This window comes from Arachis hypogaea, chromosome 2, assembly GCF_003086295.3.
Source record: "Arachis hypogaea cultivar Tifrunner chromosome 2, arahy.Tifrunner.gnm2.J5K5, whole genome shotgun sequence".
Lineage (NCBI taxonomy): Eukaryota > Viridiplantae > Streptophyta > Magnoliopsida > Fabales > Fabaceae > Arachis > Arachis hypogaea.
The window spans coordinates 91,337,644-91,355,387 of record NC_092037.1 but is presented as its reverse complement, the minus strand read 5'-3'; the positions used below and the strand labels follow the sequence as shown (position 1 = coordinate 91,355,387).

Here is a 17,744-nt window from a genome sequence, read left to right as displayed (position 1 = left end):
GGTTCAATAATATTATAATTTTTTATTGGCAATATATGAGTATTAACAATAAAAAAAAGAACCTAGGTTCTTCTCCAACGGGCTTTAGCTCCGGGTCCCTACCAAAAAAACAAACATGTCCATATCCTAAGGCAAAGATTGGGCGACTCACATCACATGACAATATCACTTCTCTTTCATTTATTTGAAAAATCAAGTGAAGAAGTAATATAATATTTATACTTATTTTTATCCTTCTATTGATTAAATAAAAAATTATATCTCATATATGGAATAACTTGTAAAGTTCATGTAAAATAAATTTATTTCCAATCTGATAGTAAAAAATTATATTTAAAACTTTAATTATATTCATACAATTGTAATTGCGGCTGGAATATTACTGTTAACATTACAATAACAATTATATTTCTTTAATATATATGTTTTATATTTTTTACAATATTTTTTAATGTGATAGACTAATAAGAATTAATCTATTACATATATGATTTATATTTAAAGTTAAATAATAAATTATTGTATAGATAAACTGAAAGTCAAACTTTTAATATTGGTTTAAGTAGACAAATATACTTTAATGGTTGATTTATAAAAATAATGGTTTTGTTAGGTAGACAATGAATTTTGTAAACAACGTGAATAATAAGTTTTAAAAATGACTCAATAAAATAAAAAAATAATCTACTTCCAAATTACCTCCTAAACTTTAATATTATGATAACTATCAATTGAATATCCAGTCATTATTAACTGTGTATAAATAAATCGAATCAAAAAAAATAATTATCCAATTAAAAATAATAATCATAATCATTTGCATACCTATTGAATTGAACATCCAACATACCTATTATTCACATTATTTAATATTCTCATTATTTACCTCTACTTTTTCTAAAAATAAATCACAATATATAGTTTTCCCGCACTGGCTATAACAAAAATGTTATCACAATTTAAGGCTATAATTGCATAAACAAAGCAAAATAATTATACAAACCATTTTCCATCATAATCCTTGTACCTTGTTCATATTCATTTTCATCTTCCTATATATACTTGTCAAAATGGACACAACGCCCCCTACATACCCAAGATTATTAGAATATAACACACTATATCTACTACCATAGCAAAAAAAAGCACATGGATTGCATTGATCCAAGTGGTAACACCATCACATGTGCATCAATAGAAGAACAAGGCTCATCTTCAAACCCAAACAACAAGAGGAAGAAAGGTAATGCTATGAACAACAATAAGAAGAAGAACAAGGGAGTGATGAAACTCTCAACTGACCCACAAAGTGTGGCAGCAAGAGAAAGAAGGCACAGAATCAGTGACAGGTTCAAGATCCTTCAGAGCATGGTCCCTGGTGGCAGCAAGATGGACACTGTTTCTATGTTGGAAGAAGCCATTCACTATGTTAAGTTCCTCAAGGCTCAGATTTGGCTTCACCAAACTTTGATGATGAACTATGATCATGTGGATAACAACAACAACAACAATAATAATAATGATAATAGTATAAATGATCAGTGCTATTATTATTGTTACCCTGCTGATCAGGACATTGTTGTTCCTCTTCATCAGCAACAAAATGTTTCTCCATCAGTTTTTGAGACCTTACCGGAGCTACCATTATCTCAGTGTTGCATTCAAGGTGATGAAGCCACTACCAATATTGATGCTTCTGTTTTGAAAAATTGGTGGCCACCTTATTAATCTCTTAATTAATTTGTAATATGATGATTAAATTATAGTGTTTTATTTTATCTTTGTGGGCTCGTGATATATATGGTAATGTAGTGAGAGCTGCTTAGTTCTTCACATGTAATTGTTTTGTGTTGATGATGTTGGTGTCTTTTACTATCTATCACAAGCACCTCACTTTCAGTGCATTTATGTTTGGCTATGGCTAGCTATTAATTATTCAGAACAAATTAATTATGTGAATTAAGAGAAAAAAATAATTTGTTATTAGTGTCAATGAGATATATAGCATATCATGGTCTATGGTGTTTAGAGACTTCTATGAGATATCTTTGCGGCTAAAAAAGTATGCTAGAATGTGTGAATTTCTCACACATACGGGCTTTTTTGTAATTGTCTAAAAATATGAGGACTGGTTTACAAAATGGCAAGAACAGATGGATCGATTTGAATTTTTTTCAATTCATACATAAAGAAATTGGTGGGTGTGATTTTAATATGTGAATTTTTTTATTTTTTAAAAACACAATTCTCGGGATCTTTTAAAATCTTTTAATTTCTCAAACTAAAAATAGGTGGGTGCAATTTTCATTTAAAAATTTTTTTTCACGAAATTCAGTTGCGAATTTTTTTTGGCATAAGAAATGGGGCGAAACCGTGGCCCATATACCTCGATTACACCATAATTACAACCCATTAGAAATTCACTTGTATATCTTTGCTTTTTTTTTTTGGTGACTATATATCTTTGCTCTGGGATACTAAAAAGAAAATTGTTACTTTTACAGTTTTTTCTAAATTTTACAAGTAATAATTAAATTAGTTTTTCGATTTATCAATTTTAAAATATCAATCGATTTAAATTTTCTCTCTGATCGATCAATAAAAATTAATATAAAATATTAACCGACACAAGATAAGATGTATTTCAATTTCTAACCAAAAAAAGATTAATTTAATAATGAGATAGTAATTGATAAATTATTTTAGTTATTATCTCTATTAGCAACCAATTTAAAAAATATTTTTTGCTATTAAATAATTACTGGATATTACTTCACAACCTTAATTAAATGTTTTAATTTTTTTTCCAAAGTTACACAACTCATCTTATATGGTTTATATTTGCAAAATAACTCAACATTATTTTATTACCAAATTTTCAAATAATTCATTTATTATTTGTATAATTACATATTCAAATTTCATAATACAAATATAATCTAAAGAGACTTACTTGCTTATATATTTTATACCATGTTAACTTGTCTAATAGTATGGGTAAGTATATATAAAAAGAGTACCAAGAAGTAGTAGCCTATTAGGTATTTTTAAGGTATTTAACAGAGTACTAGATAGTACTAAGTGTTTTTCAATACATTAAACAAATCTTCTTATAAATTATTCTAACATTTATCTTTTTTTCTTAATTCTTATAATAAGAGAAAAAATGCAAGAATATTAATTAAAGATGTTCAAGAGAGTAAATAGCAATAAAGAGCTGCTAATGAGAAAAGAGCCGAATCTTTAAAATAGGATATTGCAAAAAAAGTAATGAGGATTTTTGTTAACCATCATTGTTGTTAGAATATATCAGGATAAGTGAGCAGATAAGGTAGAAGGAAAGGAAAGAAGGATGATGGCACTATCAGTGAGCAGCGTGGTGAAGAGTCTCTACTTCTCTGGCAATCACAGCCGCAACCACAACCGCAATCACGGCCCCAATCACAACCACTCCTTGAAACACAACAAACAACATTCATTTTCGGTTTCGGCCTCTCTAAACCCATCGCCGTACATTCCCAAATCCAAACCCCCACAGCAGCAACAACTCTACCAACCCTTCCGACCACCGCCTTCGCCGCTCCCCTCGCAGTTTGCCACCCTCGACACCGCTGGCCGCATAGAAGTTCTCGCCAACCGCCTCGGCACATGGCATGAGTACGCTCCCCTTATCTCCTCTCTCATCCAAGATGGCTTCACCCCTCCCTCCATTGAAGAGCTCACCGGTATATCCGGCGTCGAGCAGAATCGCCTCGTCGTCGCTGCTCAGGTCCGGGAGTCACTCCAGCAGTCAAATACTGACCCCGACGTCCTTTCTGCCTTCGATACTAGCGGCGCTGAGATTCTCTACGAGATCCGCCTCCTCAGTGCCTCCCAGCGCTCTGCAGCTGCCCGTTACATAGTGGATAATAAGTTCGACGGAAAGGGCGCTCAGAATTTGGCGCGCGCTATGAAAGATTTCCCTGGCAGGAGAGGGGAGAAGGGTTGGGAGAGCTTCGATTACACTCTTCCCGGAGATTGTCTCTCTTTCATGTATTACCGGCAGAGCAGGGAGCACAAGAACCCTTCTGATCAAAGAACTTCTGCTTTGGAACAGGCGTTGAAGGTTGCCGTCACAGAAAAGGCGAAGAACACGGTTCTGGAGGAGTTGAAGGGGGAAGGAGACGGGAATGAAGAAAAGGAGGACGAGGTCGGAAGAGCTGTTCTTGTGCCGGTGGTGAGGTTAAAGTACGGCGAGGTGGCGGAGGCTACCTCGGTTATTGTGTTGCCAGTATGCAAGGCGGAGAAGGGAGAAAATGAGGTTATGGAGGCACCGTTTGAGTGCAGGAGCGAGGGTGAATTCGGGGTCGTGAGGGCAGAGAAAGCGTGGGGAAGGTGGGTGGTTTTACCCCGGTGGGAGCCGGTGGCGACCGTTGGGAGAGGAGGAGTTGTGGTTTCATTCGTGGATGCGAGGATTTTGCCGTGGAAGGTGAATAAGTATTATAAAGAGGAACCTATTTTGGTAGTGGCCGACAGAAATAACACGGAGGTAGTTGCGGATGATGGGTTCTATTTGGCTAAGGTTGATGGTCACGATGATTTAATGGTTCAGAGGGGTTCAGCATTGAAGGAGAATGGCGTCAAGGAAAGTTTAGGAACGGTTGTATTGGTTGTTAGACCTCCCAAGGATGACACTGATGATCAACTCAGTGATGAAGACTGGAACTGATCCATTCATCATCGTTTCAAATTTCAGATTTTGTTATCATAATTTTACTCTATTTGTATAAGCTTTTTAGATGGATTTAGCTGTATTCTTTTGTTTTCTCTTGTGCTTTTATCATATATATTTATAAGGCAAAAATAAAGCAGGATCAATATTAAAAAAAATTCATCTTAATATATTTTAATAATTGTAATATTATAATATATTAAGAGAGATTTTTATTTTCTTTATTGTGGTATGTGTTAATGAAAATTCTTCTAGTAAGAAGAAACTATTCATTATAGAGATTTAATAAGAAGTTATTTACTATAGAGATTTAAGAAGAGTACTTCAAGAAAAACTCAGTCTTTTGTATGTGAGTGAATAATGTATACTATATATTATATATATATATACAATCTTTTTTTTTATGGGCTAGATATTATTTCTACATGTTCTGTAGATTAATTTAATGCCAAAACCAATGTACATTTAATTAATTATTTAAATGACTGGTCAATTAGTTATGTACTAAAATAATTCACATTTTAAAAGACTAACTTTATCAATTTAAATTAAAAAATGTAAACATTAAAAAAAAGTTAAAATATGAGAAATCAAAATTTGATTATCCTATAAAAGTTAACTACATTTATATCTTTTGAGTACTTATTTATTTTTTTAGTTTATTTTTTCTCCCTTATTTGACATTTTTTTTTATTTTTGATTATTCTATTATTGTGCTCTTTTATCAATTTTTTATATCGTTATTAATATCTTTTCAAAAAATTTACATACTTTTTACACATATAAAATTACCATAATTTTAAAAAATGTCATTTTTGGATATAATAAATAGAGGCGTACATATAATACATTCAATTAAAAAGAACATTTGATTATGCTTCTATTTAAAAGGTTTATTCTTTAAATTTATGATTTTTTAAATATTTTGAATAGATTACCAGAATTAAAGATCATATAACAAGTTATTTTGGAGTAAGAAGAACTACCCAAGTTACTGTGAAGGAAGTAAACAAGTTAGATGAGAATTTTTGATAGAAGATTGCTATGAAACGGTAAATTTTATAATTTGTATCATTAATTAGTTATTATTAGTATTTTTAATGGTGTGATATTTTATTTAATAGTAAGATTATTTATTTTTCTTTTATTGGTTAAGTGTTAGTCAAATTTTAATAAGAGTGCTGGTTTCCTGTATTTTTTCTTTTTTAATAATTATTTTAAAAAACAAAATGATAGTAAATTAGATGAATAGAAATAATACAAATAATTAATTTCTAAAAAAAATATCAATAATATTAATAAACGTAGATAAATTAGTTTAAATTAAAATTTTTTATTCTAATTATAAAAAATAATCTAAAGATAATATATCTACCTTTATTATCCTAAAAGTTTTATTAGTACTATTATTTTTAAAAATGTCTATCTGAAAGATAAATTTTTAAAAATTTATTTATCACTTTAAATTACCACGTTATCAACCTAAATTTCTTGTTTCCACAGATGACATTATGACAATCACATTGTTAGATGACAATGACCAGGAGTTAGGCTCTCTTCTCTTATTCCAGACACTAATATTAGTCTCTTCTTTAATATTATAGTAGGTGGTCTTTTTGTTGTACAAGTCCAGCCTCCTGCTTTTTAAAATTTTCAGAGACGTGAGTGAATTTCTGATTATGTTTATTTATATTTTTTTATAATTTATTTTAATTTAGTATTTTAGAATTATTTATTTAAATTTCTTTTCTAGAATTCTTAATTATTAATTTTAGCTTTTGGATTTTGGTAACCTAATACGTGCTTTCTTCAGTAACTTGGCTCAAAATTAATCTTGTGTATTTAATTGCTATGCCCTGTGCTGTGCTGCTTTGCATAATAAGAGAACCATATGACTGCTATCCTTAAATAATTTTATTATTAATAAAAACACATTCAAATTTTGTTATTAATAAAAATATTTTCAAATAATTTAAAAATGTAATAGATTTTGTATTTTTTTAAAATTATTTAAGAATATTTTTATTAATAAAAAAATTTAGATATATTATTGTCAGTAACGAATATAATTTTTGTAGTTTATCCTATTATTAATTACAATCAATTTATTAATCTATTTACATAAGTTTCGAAATTCAAATTTTAATTTATATATATAACAAACACATTAATAACAAATTCTTAGATAGAATTTCAATAACGATAAAAATAAAAAAAATATAACTTAATTACTTTTGTTATATTTTTTTATTTGTTATAATTTACAGTGATGTAAATTCTTAAAATATTTTTTTGTAAAAAATTTTACTTGTTGAAAATTAACTAGATTCATAATTATAAGAATTAAATTTATAAACAAATATTCTATTATTTGCCGTTTTTTATTTTTCGGGAATGTTACACATCCATGTAACCATGTAACTAAGTTGGCCCAACACAAAAAAAACTCAATACCATTAAATGAAACGTAAAATACACGCGCGTCCAATACACACGAAATCGCCCAACGCTTCTTTTCCCCACGCTTCTTCTTCTTCTTTTCACGCTCGTTTACGCACGAAGCTATTCTTCTTCTTCGCCTTCTTCTCCGCATTCCTCCTTTTCCTCCTTTTTCACATTACTTCTTCTTCACGTGTTTTCTCCTTAGCGTTGTTGTTGCTGCTGTATTTTTTTATCTTTTCCTCCTTCTCTCTGGGGCGGAAGAAGAGTTTTGAATAGTACAGAATGAAGTACTCATGGTGAACCGAAAACAATACAAGTGTATAGTACTGAGTGAACAAAACATAATCCATTATATAAAATCAAATTCAAACAGCTTTCTGCAGAATGAACCGAACACAGTACTCATGGTGAACCGAAAATAATACAATTGTATAGTACTGAGTGAACGAAACATAATCCATTTTATAAAATCAAATTCAAATAACTCTGCCTACAATTTACATATTATCAATTCAATTCAATTCAATTCATTACACCTCCATCCATTTAATTCAATTCAAATTAGCAATTGCATTCCATTCAATTCGATTCAAAATTGAATAATCCAAACCTCCATCCCTGTTTACCAAAAAATTAACGCTGAACCCTAAACCCTAAACTCTAAATACTAAAACCAGAACCCTGAATACTGAATCCTAAACCCATAAACCCTAAATCCCTAAAACCCTAAAACATAAACCCTAAACCCTGAACCCGAACCCTGAACTCTAAATCCTGAACGCTAAACCCTAAACCCTGAACCTGAACCCTAAATATTGAACTCTGAACCCTAAATGCTAAACCTTAAACCCTGAACCCTACCATAAACCCTAAACCCTACCGTAAACTCTAAACCCCTAAAACCCTGAACCTGAACCCTAAATCCTAAACCCCTAAACCCTAAACCCTCAACCCTCAACTATGAACACGGTGAACTGAAACTAATACCCGGGGCGAACCGAAAGTTTGAAACACATTGAACCCTGAACCCATAAACCCTAAAACCCTAAACTCTGAAACCCTATCGTCATTTTTTTGTTGTTGTTGCTGTTGTACTTTTTTGTCTTTTCCTCCTTCTCTCTCTGGTGAAGAAGCAGTAGAAGGTGAGGAAAAAGAGTTTTGAATAGTGCATAATGAACCGAATACAGTACTCATGGTGAACCAAACATAGTACTCATGGTGAACCGAAATTTTAGTTATGGTGAATCAAAATTTTAATTATGGTAAAACAATTATATAGTGCTTAGGGAAGAAAACATAACATATTGGTCTATTTTTTGTTAGACTCCTTTCTACAGACTGAACCGAAAACATGAAAGTGATGAACCACCTCTTTAGTACTTACCGAACCGAAAAGTTACTCACATTTACTCAGAGTTACTCACAATTACTCACAGTTACATATTATCAATTTAATTAAATTCAATTCAGATGTAGATCACCTCAATCTATTCAATTCACTTCAAATAAAATAGAAATTTCATTCCATTAAATTCGATTCAAAATTCAATAATCCAAACCTCATCAAATTGATGCGTTTGAGAAGAATCATCAAAATTGCACTCATTCAACTGATTTAAAGTTGATTCATTCATTGTTTCAATTCAAAAGTGCAGATCGAAGAAGAAAACGAAGAAGAAGATGAACGATGAAGATAATTGCGTTGAATCAATCCAGATCCATAATGCAGAGAAGAAAAACGCGAAAGAGAAGAACAATTTTACGTTGTATGAAAAAATTTACGTTGAAAAACATTGATAACTCAAAATAAAGATTCGTTATCTAGGTTATAAGAGGCGCGTGTAAAACTAGCAAGGGTGTGGGGTGTGGAATGTGGAGTAAAAAGTTACATGAATACCATCCATGTAATTTTAGATAGATGTAAAGCTTTTTCTTTCTTCTTTTAGGAGTACCTTTGATGGAAGAAGGAAGCCAAGGCGCATAGAGCATTAGTAGTTTTGTAAATTCTAGGGGTGTGCATGGCCCGGCCCGGCCCAAAGATCCGGCCCGATTTCGAACACTTTTGAGACTAATTTGGTGTGATTTTATTGGGTCTAGGGTCGGGTATGGGTCTCAAAAATAGACCCGGTCATTATTTCGGGTCGGGTCCGGACCATAACTCGGGTCACCCGAAATCGGTCCGGTGGCCCGGTCATCATACACAATTAATATTTTGTGTTATTAGTGATGAATGATGGTTATTATTATGTGAAATTTAAGTATTGTAAACCTTAATATTTTGTATTACTAGTCATTATATATAAGACTATAAGTTAATGTTTTATATTTAAAATGCATAAGACTTTAGACTAATGCATAATCTTATGTTATTTGTATTGATTTAAATATTTGGTGTTATTAGGCAATATTAGTATTGATTATGGTTAAGCTTTAATTTTAGAGAAAAGTTGGTTCTTATTATATTTTTCTAAGTGAATTTTACCATGTCAAATAATAGTTGGAGTCTTGGAAATTTGGATATTTTTACATGCTAACTTACAAGAAGGTATCAACGTAATATAATGTTAACAGCCCAATTTTCACCCGATTTTTACCCGATATAATCGTGATCTGAAAGTGTATAAGTTTCATCGGATCTAGGGTCAGGTTCGGGTCTAATAAATAGGCCTGATATATATTTCAGACCAAATTTAGGTCACATCAAACCCGGTTTCACCCGATTCATGCACACCGATAGTAAATTCTTTTCATCAGGTCAGAATCATTTATAAGTTATAACTTCCACTAAGCAGACCCGACCAGGAAAAGATTCTACCCATCCCAATCAGAGACACACCCAGTCGGGCAGTCCCCAACCCGGTTCTAACCAGCGCCATGGTCGCTGATGAGAGATGAATCTCCTCCTTGAGGCGCCGTTCTGTTTCCGACGAAGCCATTCCCGCTGCGACGCCGTTCCGCGCCTAGGGGCTGCTCTTGAATTTCCACCATCTTCAAATTCAGTTTGATTCAGGTAATGACCTCTTCCGATAGGTGTTTTAATATGACTAGTTGAGCCTAACAGAACACATACATCAAGGTTCATATTCTTGAGTGACCACTGATAGAAGGGAATGTACTCAGTAGAGGCATGTGCAAAAACTGCATCATGTATTAATAACAATAGTGGTGCTACTCTTGCATCCATTAATGCATTGTTTGTTACATTGTCCCGGGAGCCAGGAATGTAATACGACACTTGTCTCATCAAACACTGCTCCTTCCCTTCATGTCAAATCCCATTCTGTTTGAACCAAAATAATACATGCTTGCTACTATTCTTCCTTTCCCTTGAACCATGAACATTAAGTTGAAAAGAAAGCAAAGCAATTTCTTCTTTTATGTTCAAAGTTGATGCCATAATTGACATTAATCAGGTAACGGTAGACTCAACAGTTTTTCACCTTTGGCTGCTCTGGAAAGTCAGAATGTCGAGTTCAAGGTTTTTATTCAGTAATGGCATTCTATCAAACACCTTAGATACACCACCAGTCAAACTCTTCTTAGAAGCACAACCAGGTATATGCATTCACAGTTGCTATGAATCTTATTAAATTATGGCTCTTTTCGACACTGATTCAGCGGAACTCTGATCCAGGTGCTTACACAACATCACGTACTCATAACAATGCCTCGTGCTTCTTGTTTTGGGAGAGACACATGAAAAGACTTTCAGAATCCATACGAATTCTATCAACGCTGGCTCCTCATCTTCTATTTAAATCTAATAATTCTGCGATTGCGCCACCATCATGGACAACCTTGCCAATATGGCAACCCACTCTACAAATGCTTGTTGATGATTCGATGCAAAAGGTTATGCCAATTGCAATAAAGGAGAGGGTTGATTGTCAAGAGCTGGCTGTTACAACTCTTGTGAGTGGTAATTTGGAGGAATTGAATGCATGTGAGACTATAGATGAGGACAGAGTTGGTAAAATTCTTGATGTGCATGTGCATATTGAGACTTATGTGCCTCCTGCATTTGGTATTCTGGGAAATGGTGCACATTTGGCTTTGGCAGGCTATGGGAGGCATGTTGCAATTGCAAAATATTCAGATTGGGTAAGGTCAGTTATGTCTTCCCAATTAGGATCATTATTGTTATCAATCTCTTCAATTGGCCATGCACCTACTCGCACTGTATCCTTTCATTTTGACTATTTAAAAGTGCCATACACATTTTCTAGCTGAATCAGTGTTTATATTCTTTCAAATAATTAATTTGAAATTGTGTCTACAATGCAGGATAAGGAAGAGTCTGGAAAAGCTCAGGCCTCCTTCAGTTACAGAACTGTTGCTATCTAATGATGGTAATCACATACTTGAAGGTTGTGTCACAAATTTTTTTGTTGTTTGTTGCAAGGTGAGCATGATTTTGAATATGGCTTATTATATACTAGCTTATATTCTTTGTACCTTTTTTTTTATTAGAATTCCTACAGCCTACTTTGCATCACCTCCACAGCTTGAACTTAATGTTGTTTATTCCTGTGTGGTTGGGTTGCATGTAGTATCATACTTTAGGATTCTAATTGAGCCTTTTAAAAATGAGTTTGTTGTAGTGCTAAACTAACACAGTAAGCTTTGTTCAGAAGATATTAGTTGCATGTACTTCCTGAAAACCGTTTGGTTTATATTATAGTCCTTTGCTGGATGGTAATTTTCTAATTTTCAGTGTGACTATACTTTCTTTTGGTTATACTGATGAATAAAAGGAAGTCAATGAGTTTCAAGCCTTTATTCATGACTTTCTCCTCTTTTTCTGCCTTTTTTCTTTTATATCTATTTAAAACATTTTATAGTTTAAAACTTGTGGAACATAAATTTTACTTTCGCATTCTAGTTGTGGATCACATGCATGTATTCATTCCCTGCTTTATAATAGGGTCAGGATTCAGATGATAAGGCCAATGGAAACAAATATCCTTTTGAAGTACAGACTGCTCCTTTAAGTGACGGTGTTCTTCCAGGAATAATACGCCAAGTAGTTATTGAGTATGATTTAATTATAGATCGACTAATATCCTTTGCTGCTTTATTTTCTTAAACCATAAAGCGACTTGGCATTTTGTAGAAATTTTAGTAAAATGAAATTGGAAAGATTGTATCTTCAGGAAGATCAAACACAGGATGGAAGTAAAGAAAAAAAATGGGAATAAAAAAAAAAATTTAGTAGTGATTGAGCCATTGAGGTCTGATTTGTATTATGTGAGCAGAGTATGTAGGAGTGAAGGTATCCCAATTCGAGAAGTTGCTCCATCATGGTCGGAACATGGAATCTGGGAGGAGGCATTCATCACAAGTATCTGTCTCTTTTCATTTGTTCTTTTTAGTGTTATTGAAGATGGAATTCAACTACCTAAGATTAGCATAAGCTGTTGTAAAATAATTTTCTTTAAGAGATGTGGATGTCAATTACATTCTAGGAACTAATGTGGCTCAGATGAAATATGTCTAACTTCTTAAATGCATCCTGAATCTGAATGGTTGAGGCTTCTGATATAGTTATTCATTCACCGAGCAGCACTGTCTAAAATAGTTATTCCAAGCCACCAGTTTTGATATGAGACATCATGACATGTCTCTTCAAATCATCAAGCCTTTCTAAAGTAAAATGTGTTGTAATAAGGAAGAATTGCTTTCAATTTTTATTCTTATATATAGCTATCCAGATTCCAAATATAAATGTACCCAGCAAGTTTGTTTTCTTTAATTTCAAACGTTAACTTGGGAACTAATGATGTTGTAGGTGGCTTGAGGATTTTGCAACATGTCGAAAGTATTCAGGTTCCAACAGAATGGCAATCAATCCATTCCAAAACATGGAAGGATATATCATGGACAAAGAAGCAATTTCAGGTGGCTTTTTCTCCTTTGCTACAAGCTGCAATTATATTAAGTTCAATTAAGATTTTCTCACTTTGAGTTACTGCAGGGTAGACCAGGGATGATCACAACTATAATTCAAGTAAGTTTATTTACTACTGAAAAGATCCAATAATGCTTAAAGCTTTACTTTTGTTTCTGAATTATTTGCAATCTGAAAACCAACAAGCTCATTTTATTTTGACCAGGAAAAGATTATGGAAAAAGCAACTCTTGAAGGGTATTCAATTAGCAATATATGCAAACGGTGAAGATCCATTGAAATGAAGATGCTGGCCCTTCTATTCTTCACCTCATTAGTTTGTCCTAGTGCTGATAAATAATGTATTGTATTCTTGGTTCAATAGGCAGAAAAAAAAATGTGATCTAATATCTATTTTATTGCTCGGAACAAAATAATGAATATATAGGTAATCTTTGTATTTTCACTATTTTTTGAAATTGTTGGTTTATGGTAGGACTGTAATGATATTCCTAGATATGTATAATTGAATATTGATTTTATTTTCAGAATTCTGAAATTGAGATTTTGGGCCGCATGGAAAGAGAACAAAACAAAACGAAACGAAACAACACAGAACCACCGCTCAATTCACTCATCCGCCAGTGTATTTTCTTTCAATTACTCTCTGGTTGTGATTTTCTCTTACACTATTTTCTTACTTATTTATTCCACCAATGCTATCTATAACTGCAATTCGTTATTTTGGTGGTGCCTCCCAAGTATTTGATGAAAATCCTCAGTGAAAAATCAGCGGGGACATTGTTCTTTTGTTGCTCAAATTTTCTGTTGCAAACTCTGAAATGATTTTGTGTGTATGTACAGCATGCATATACAATAAATGATTCCATCTTGCATGTATGCATTCAAGGAAAAATGAGATGAAAATAACAGAAATATATTAACATGTTTTCAACTAAGGGGAATATGAATCTGATGAATGAGTAGAAGTTGAAAGTGGTGATGAGTGTTGGAAGCATGTACAGCTTGGGTCATGAATTACCTTCATCTGAGTGATATTAAGTTTGGAACAATAAACACAGTACCTCCCTTTGAAGCTTCCGTAAGCCCCACTGTCTTCATCATCTTCATCGGTCATATACGAGTTCTTGTCTTCTGTTTCATCATCATCATCATCATCATCATCATCATCATCATCAATAGGTGGTGTGTATGTTAACCCAAACATTGGAAGAACAAGAAGAAGAAACTTGTCAATGCTGTTGTTGCTCCATTTTCTTCCACGGTCCCAAATCATCAACAGCGAAACAATTAGTCCAGCTCCAACCCCAAAGCCAACTCCGGTGGATATAAACTGCCAATCAAATTCAGTAGCTGACTTTTTCCTTGGAGCTCCTGCTGGACTGACATCACTGCAATTTGCAGTCAAAGGGGGTCCACATAATCCTTTATTACCAACAAAGGAAGTGTTGGGAAATGATTGGATTTGGGTACCTGTGGGGATTCTTCCATGCAGCTGATTGAAGGAGAGATTCAGGACTGAAAGGAAATTCAAACTTGCAAGCTCAGTGGGAATTTCTCCTTGTAATGAGTTCTTTGACAGGTCTAGTGACTCAAGCTGTTTCAAATTCTCTATAGATGATGGAATCTGGCCAGAAAGAGCATTGTTTGATAAGTTAAGCACATAGAGTGCTTTGAAATCAAACAGTTCTTTCGGTATTTCTCCTTGGAAACGGTTAGACGAAAAGTCGATGGAAGTGAAGACGGTTAGAATCTTAACTAACTCCATCCCCTGACCTTTGCTTGTAACTGTTACTGAATCCTGATAGTATATTGGATTAAATTTAAGTACTTCAAAGCGGAGATGATGTACTTGAGAATATGCCTTGTCTTCATCATGCATCATAGCCTCCCATGTTCTGAAGCATTTTGCAGGAAGCATACCATTGAAACTGTTAAAGGCCAAATCAACAATTTGAAGCATTTGCCAAGTGCCATTGGTTTTTGGACATCCAATGTTGCCATGGAAGTTGTTATTTCGCAATACGAGCACACGAAGAGTGGATATGTTCTTCAATGAACATGGAAATCCATCGGTAATTTGATTGTGCCCAAGGTCCAGCACCTCTAGTGTTGTGCAATTACCAACAGATTTTGGAATATGCCCTTCTAATTTATTTCCATGGAGATCAAGAGTCCTCAGAGCACAAGATGCTGGAAACATATCCGGGATAAGGCCTGAGAGATTGTTCTGGCGCAGATTCATCACCCCAAGCATCTGACTTAATCTTATTAAGCAATAGGGAATTGTGCCTGAAATGTTATTATGGGAAAAATCAAGAACTTGAAGACTAGAGGCATTGCAGATGGAATAAGGGATGCTGCCATGGAATCTATTGTTTGCAAGAGAAAGATAAATTGTGCCAGACAGGTAACCACCAATTCCATCTGGGATAAAGGATCTAAAATTGTTGTTTGAGTAATCTACATAGACAGCAGATTTAGGAAAAACAGGAGCTGTCCCTCGAAGTTGATTGTAGTGAAGGTCAAGCACTGATAAGTTGGAACTAAGATTCTGAAGTGGCCCTTCGAAATCAGTTAGAAAATTGTGAGACACATTAAGGCTTTGAAGATTTTCAAGTTTCCAAATCCAGTTGGGCACTGATCCTTGAATTTGGTTGCCTGAGAGATCTAGAGTGGATAATTTAGACTGGTACCTCAAGAAACCAGGGAAAGCTTTCAAACTGCAGGATGCCAATTTTAGAGTGCTAATGTTTGCAACGGAAGATAGGTTGATATTCACATTGACCGACAAGTTGTTGTACGAAAGGTCCAGTGTGGTCAAATTTCTGAGCTCCAAAAACTTATTTAGCTGCATCAACCCCGTGAAGTTGTTTGAGGAAAGCCGGAGGATAGAGAGTCCTGTGAGCTGGAAGAGGGATGTTGGTATTGGACCTGATATGTTGTTGCTACTTAAATCAAGAGTGTTTAACTTAGAGGAAGAAACATTCTTGAGTTCATCCAATTGACCAAATTGGTTGTTGGAAAGTTGAATCTTCTGCAGTAATGGGAGTCTAAAAAGAGATGAAGGAATTTTTCCACCGATGGAATTGTAACCCAGGTTGATGCTGATGAGATTTTGTAGTCCTTCAAAGTGAGCAGATGATGGAATTGACCCACTAAAATTATTACGAGAAAGATCTATGTAGGAAAGCTTTCTTGCCATTCCAAAAGATGGGATTGGACCAGTGAAGTTGTTAAATGACAAATCCAAGTAACTGAGGCCTTTGAGGTTTGATAGTGAACTAGGAAGTGTTCCAGAGAAGCTCGTTTTAGTTACTATTAAAGTATGTAGAGCTCCACTCAGTTGGGAGGATGGAAAGAAACCTTGAAGGTTAGAATTGAATGATATGTCAATGGATGACAGTGTTCTAACCTGGAAGATCTTTTGTGGAAACGTTCCAATCAACCCACATGAAGAAAGGCTAAGGGTGGTCAAATTCTTCAAATTGGCAAAGGTTTCTGGCACTGTAGATGATAAATTATTCTGATCAAGAATAATGACTGAGAGATTCACAAGATTTGCCAGGGAAGCATCAATGGGTCCTGAGAGATTGCAACTTGACATGCTCAATTCTTGCAATCCACGCAGCGACAACATAACATTGCACCATTCATTTCCATGAGCAGTTATAGTTACACCATCCAGATACAATTGCTTAATACTGCTCAGATTGCTGACAAGCATTCTTAGATTTGGGTTCTCAAGTTTTAGATCTTGCCCTGTCAAATAGGCAAGAGATGAGATATCAAGACTAACCAACCTCGTCAGCTTAGAAATCTCTATCGGAATCTGCCCCACGAACCCAGCATATGACAAATTCAGGTAAGTTAACTTGTCCAACTTGTCAAATGCTGAAGGAATCACAGAATTGAAATTATTAACTGCCAAGCTTAATCTCTGCAGTTGACGGAGACTGAATAGGCTGCTTGAATTGTTGAATCCACCAGCGATTGATTCTCCACTAAGATCAAGACCAGAAACATGTCCTTCATTATCACAACTTACACCACTCCAATCACAGCAATCAGAACTTTGATTCCAAAAATTCAGTTTGCTGGAACTTGTACTGTTGAAAGCAAGGCTCTTCTTCAATTGCAGCAACAATGATTGTTGATCTGGAAGACATTGGCCAGAGATGACAGAAATGTGAATACTGATAAATATCACATAGCAGAGAATGAAGGGAAGCAATGAATGTAATCTAATTCTCATTGGTGTGTATTCTTGGGTACGGTCCAACACAAGACAAAAGAAGTGAGTAAACTAATAATTGTATCATAAAGTGCCAGACCCATGAACAAGATCCTTCTACTCTGTGTTTTAGAGCATTTATTTTCTAAGTTTGGGAAAGAGCGTCCGCCAAAAAGTGTAGAAAGTAAAAGAAAAAGTAGGGTGACTTCGGAGTAAGATAGAAGGTTATAGCAAGAATTGTAATTGGTCAAAGTTAACATAAGTACATACTAAGAAGTTTTGTTGCAGATTCATTCAAAGTAAACCATGTCCTAGGTCGTTGTTTTGGTTCAACTATCTATGTATCTGTAGAATGCTATTTGCCAGAAAACAAAGAAAAAATAATAATAAAGAAATAGAATACTATTAATCGATAAGAAATTAATGTTTCTACGCGCTTTTATGTCGGC

The 17,744-nt window shown here is 34.0% G+C and overlaps 3 protein-coding genes across 11 annotated transcripts; 2 read left to right on the top strand and 1 right to left on the bottom strand.

Moving 5' to 3' along the window:
- Positions 1-3,136: 3,136 nt before the first annotated feature.
- Positions 3,137-4,869, top strand: LOC112750757 (rubisco accumulation factor 1.1, chloroplastic). Its single transcript, XM_025799599.3, has one exon. It carries the CDS (start codon positions 3,353-3,355, stop codon positions 4,706-4,708), a length of 1,356 nt encoding a protein of 451 aa, XP_025655384.1. The 5' UTR covers positions 3,137-3,352; the 3' UTR covers positions 4,709-4,869.
- Positions 4,870-9,949: 5,080 nt separating this feature from the next.
- LOC112750726 (uncharacterized) lies at positions 9,950-13,861 on the top strand. Of its 9 annotated transcripts, XR_003175987.3 has the most exons (10): positions 9,950-10,163; positions 10,567-10,708; positions 10,788-11,259; positions 11,438-11,555; positions 12,078-12,187; positions 12,409-12,494; positions 12,942-13,051; positions 13,128-13,160; positions 13,267-13,488; positions 13,590-13,861. XR_003175987.3 is itself a non-coding variant. In XM_025799561.3 (9 exons), exons 2-9 carry the CDS (start codon positions 10,618-10,620, stop codon positions 13,327-13,329), a joined length of 1,077 nt encoding a protein of 358 aa, XP_025655346.1. In that variant the 5' UTR covers positions 9,950-10,163; positions 10,567-10,617; the 3' UTR covers positions 13,330-13,613. The 9 variants fall into 9 exon arrangements, 5 of the variants coding, with proteins under 5 accessions (XP_025655346.1, XP_025655353.1, XP_025655334.1 ...); XR_011874025.1 differs by lacking the exon at positions 12,409-12,494 and having other exon boundaries at positions 12,084-12,187; positions 13,133-13,160; XR_011874026.1 differs by lacking the exon at positions 12,409-12,494 and having other exon boundaries at positions 12,084-12,187.
- Positions 13,848-17,744, bottom strand: LOC112750719 (receptor-like protein 6). The gene has a single exon (XM_025799539.3). It carries the CDS (start codon positions 17,314-17,316, stop codon positions 13,996-13,998), a length of 3,321 nt encoding a protein of 1,106 aa, XP_025655324.1. The 5' UTR covers positions 17,317-17,744; the 3' UTR covers positions 13,848-13,995.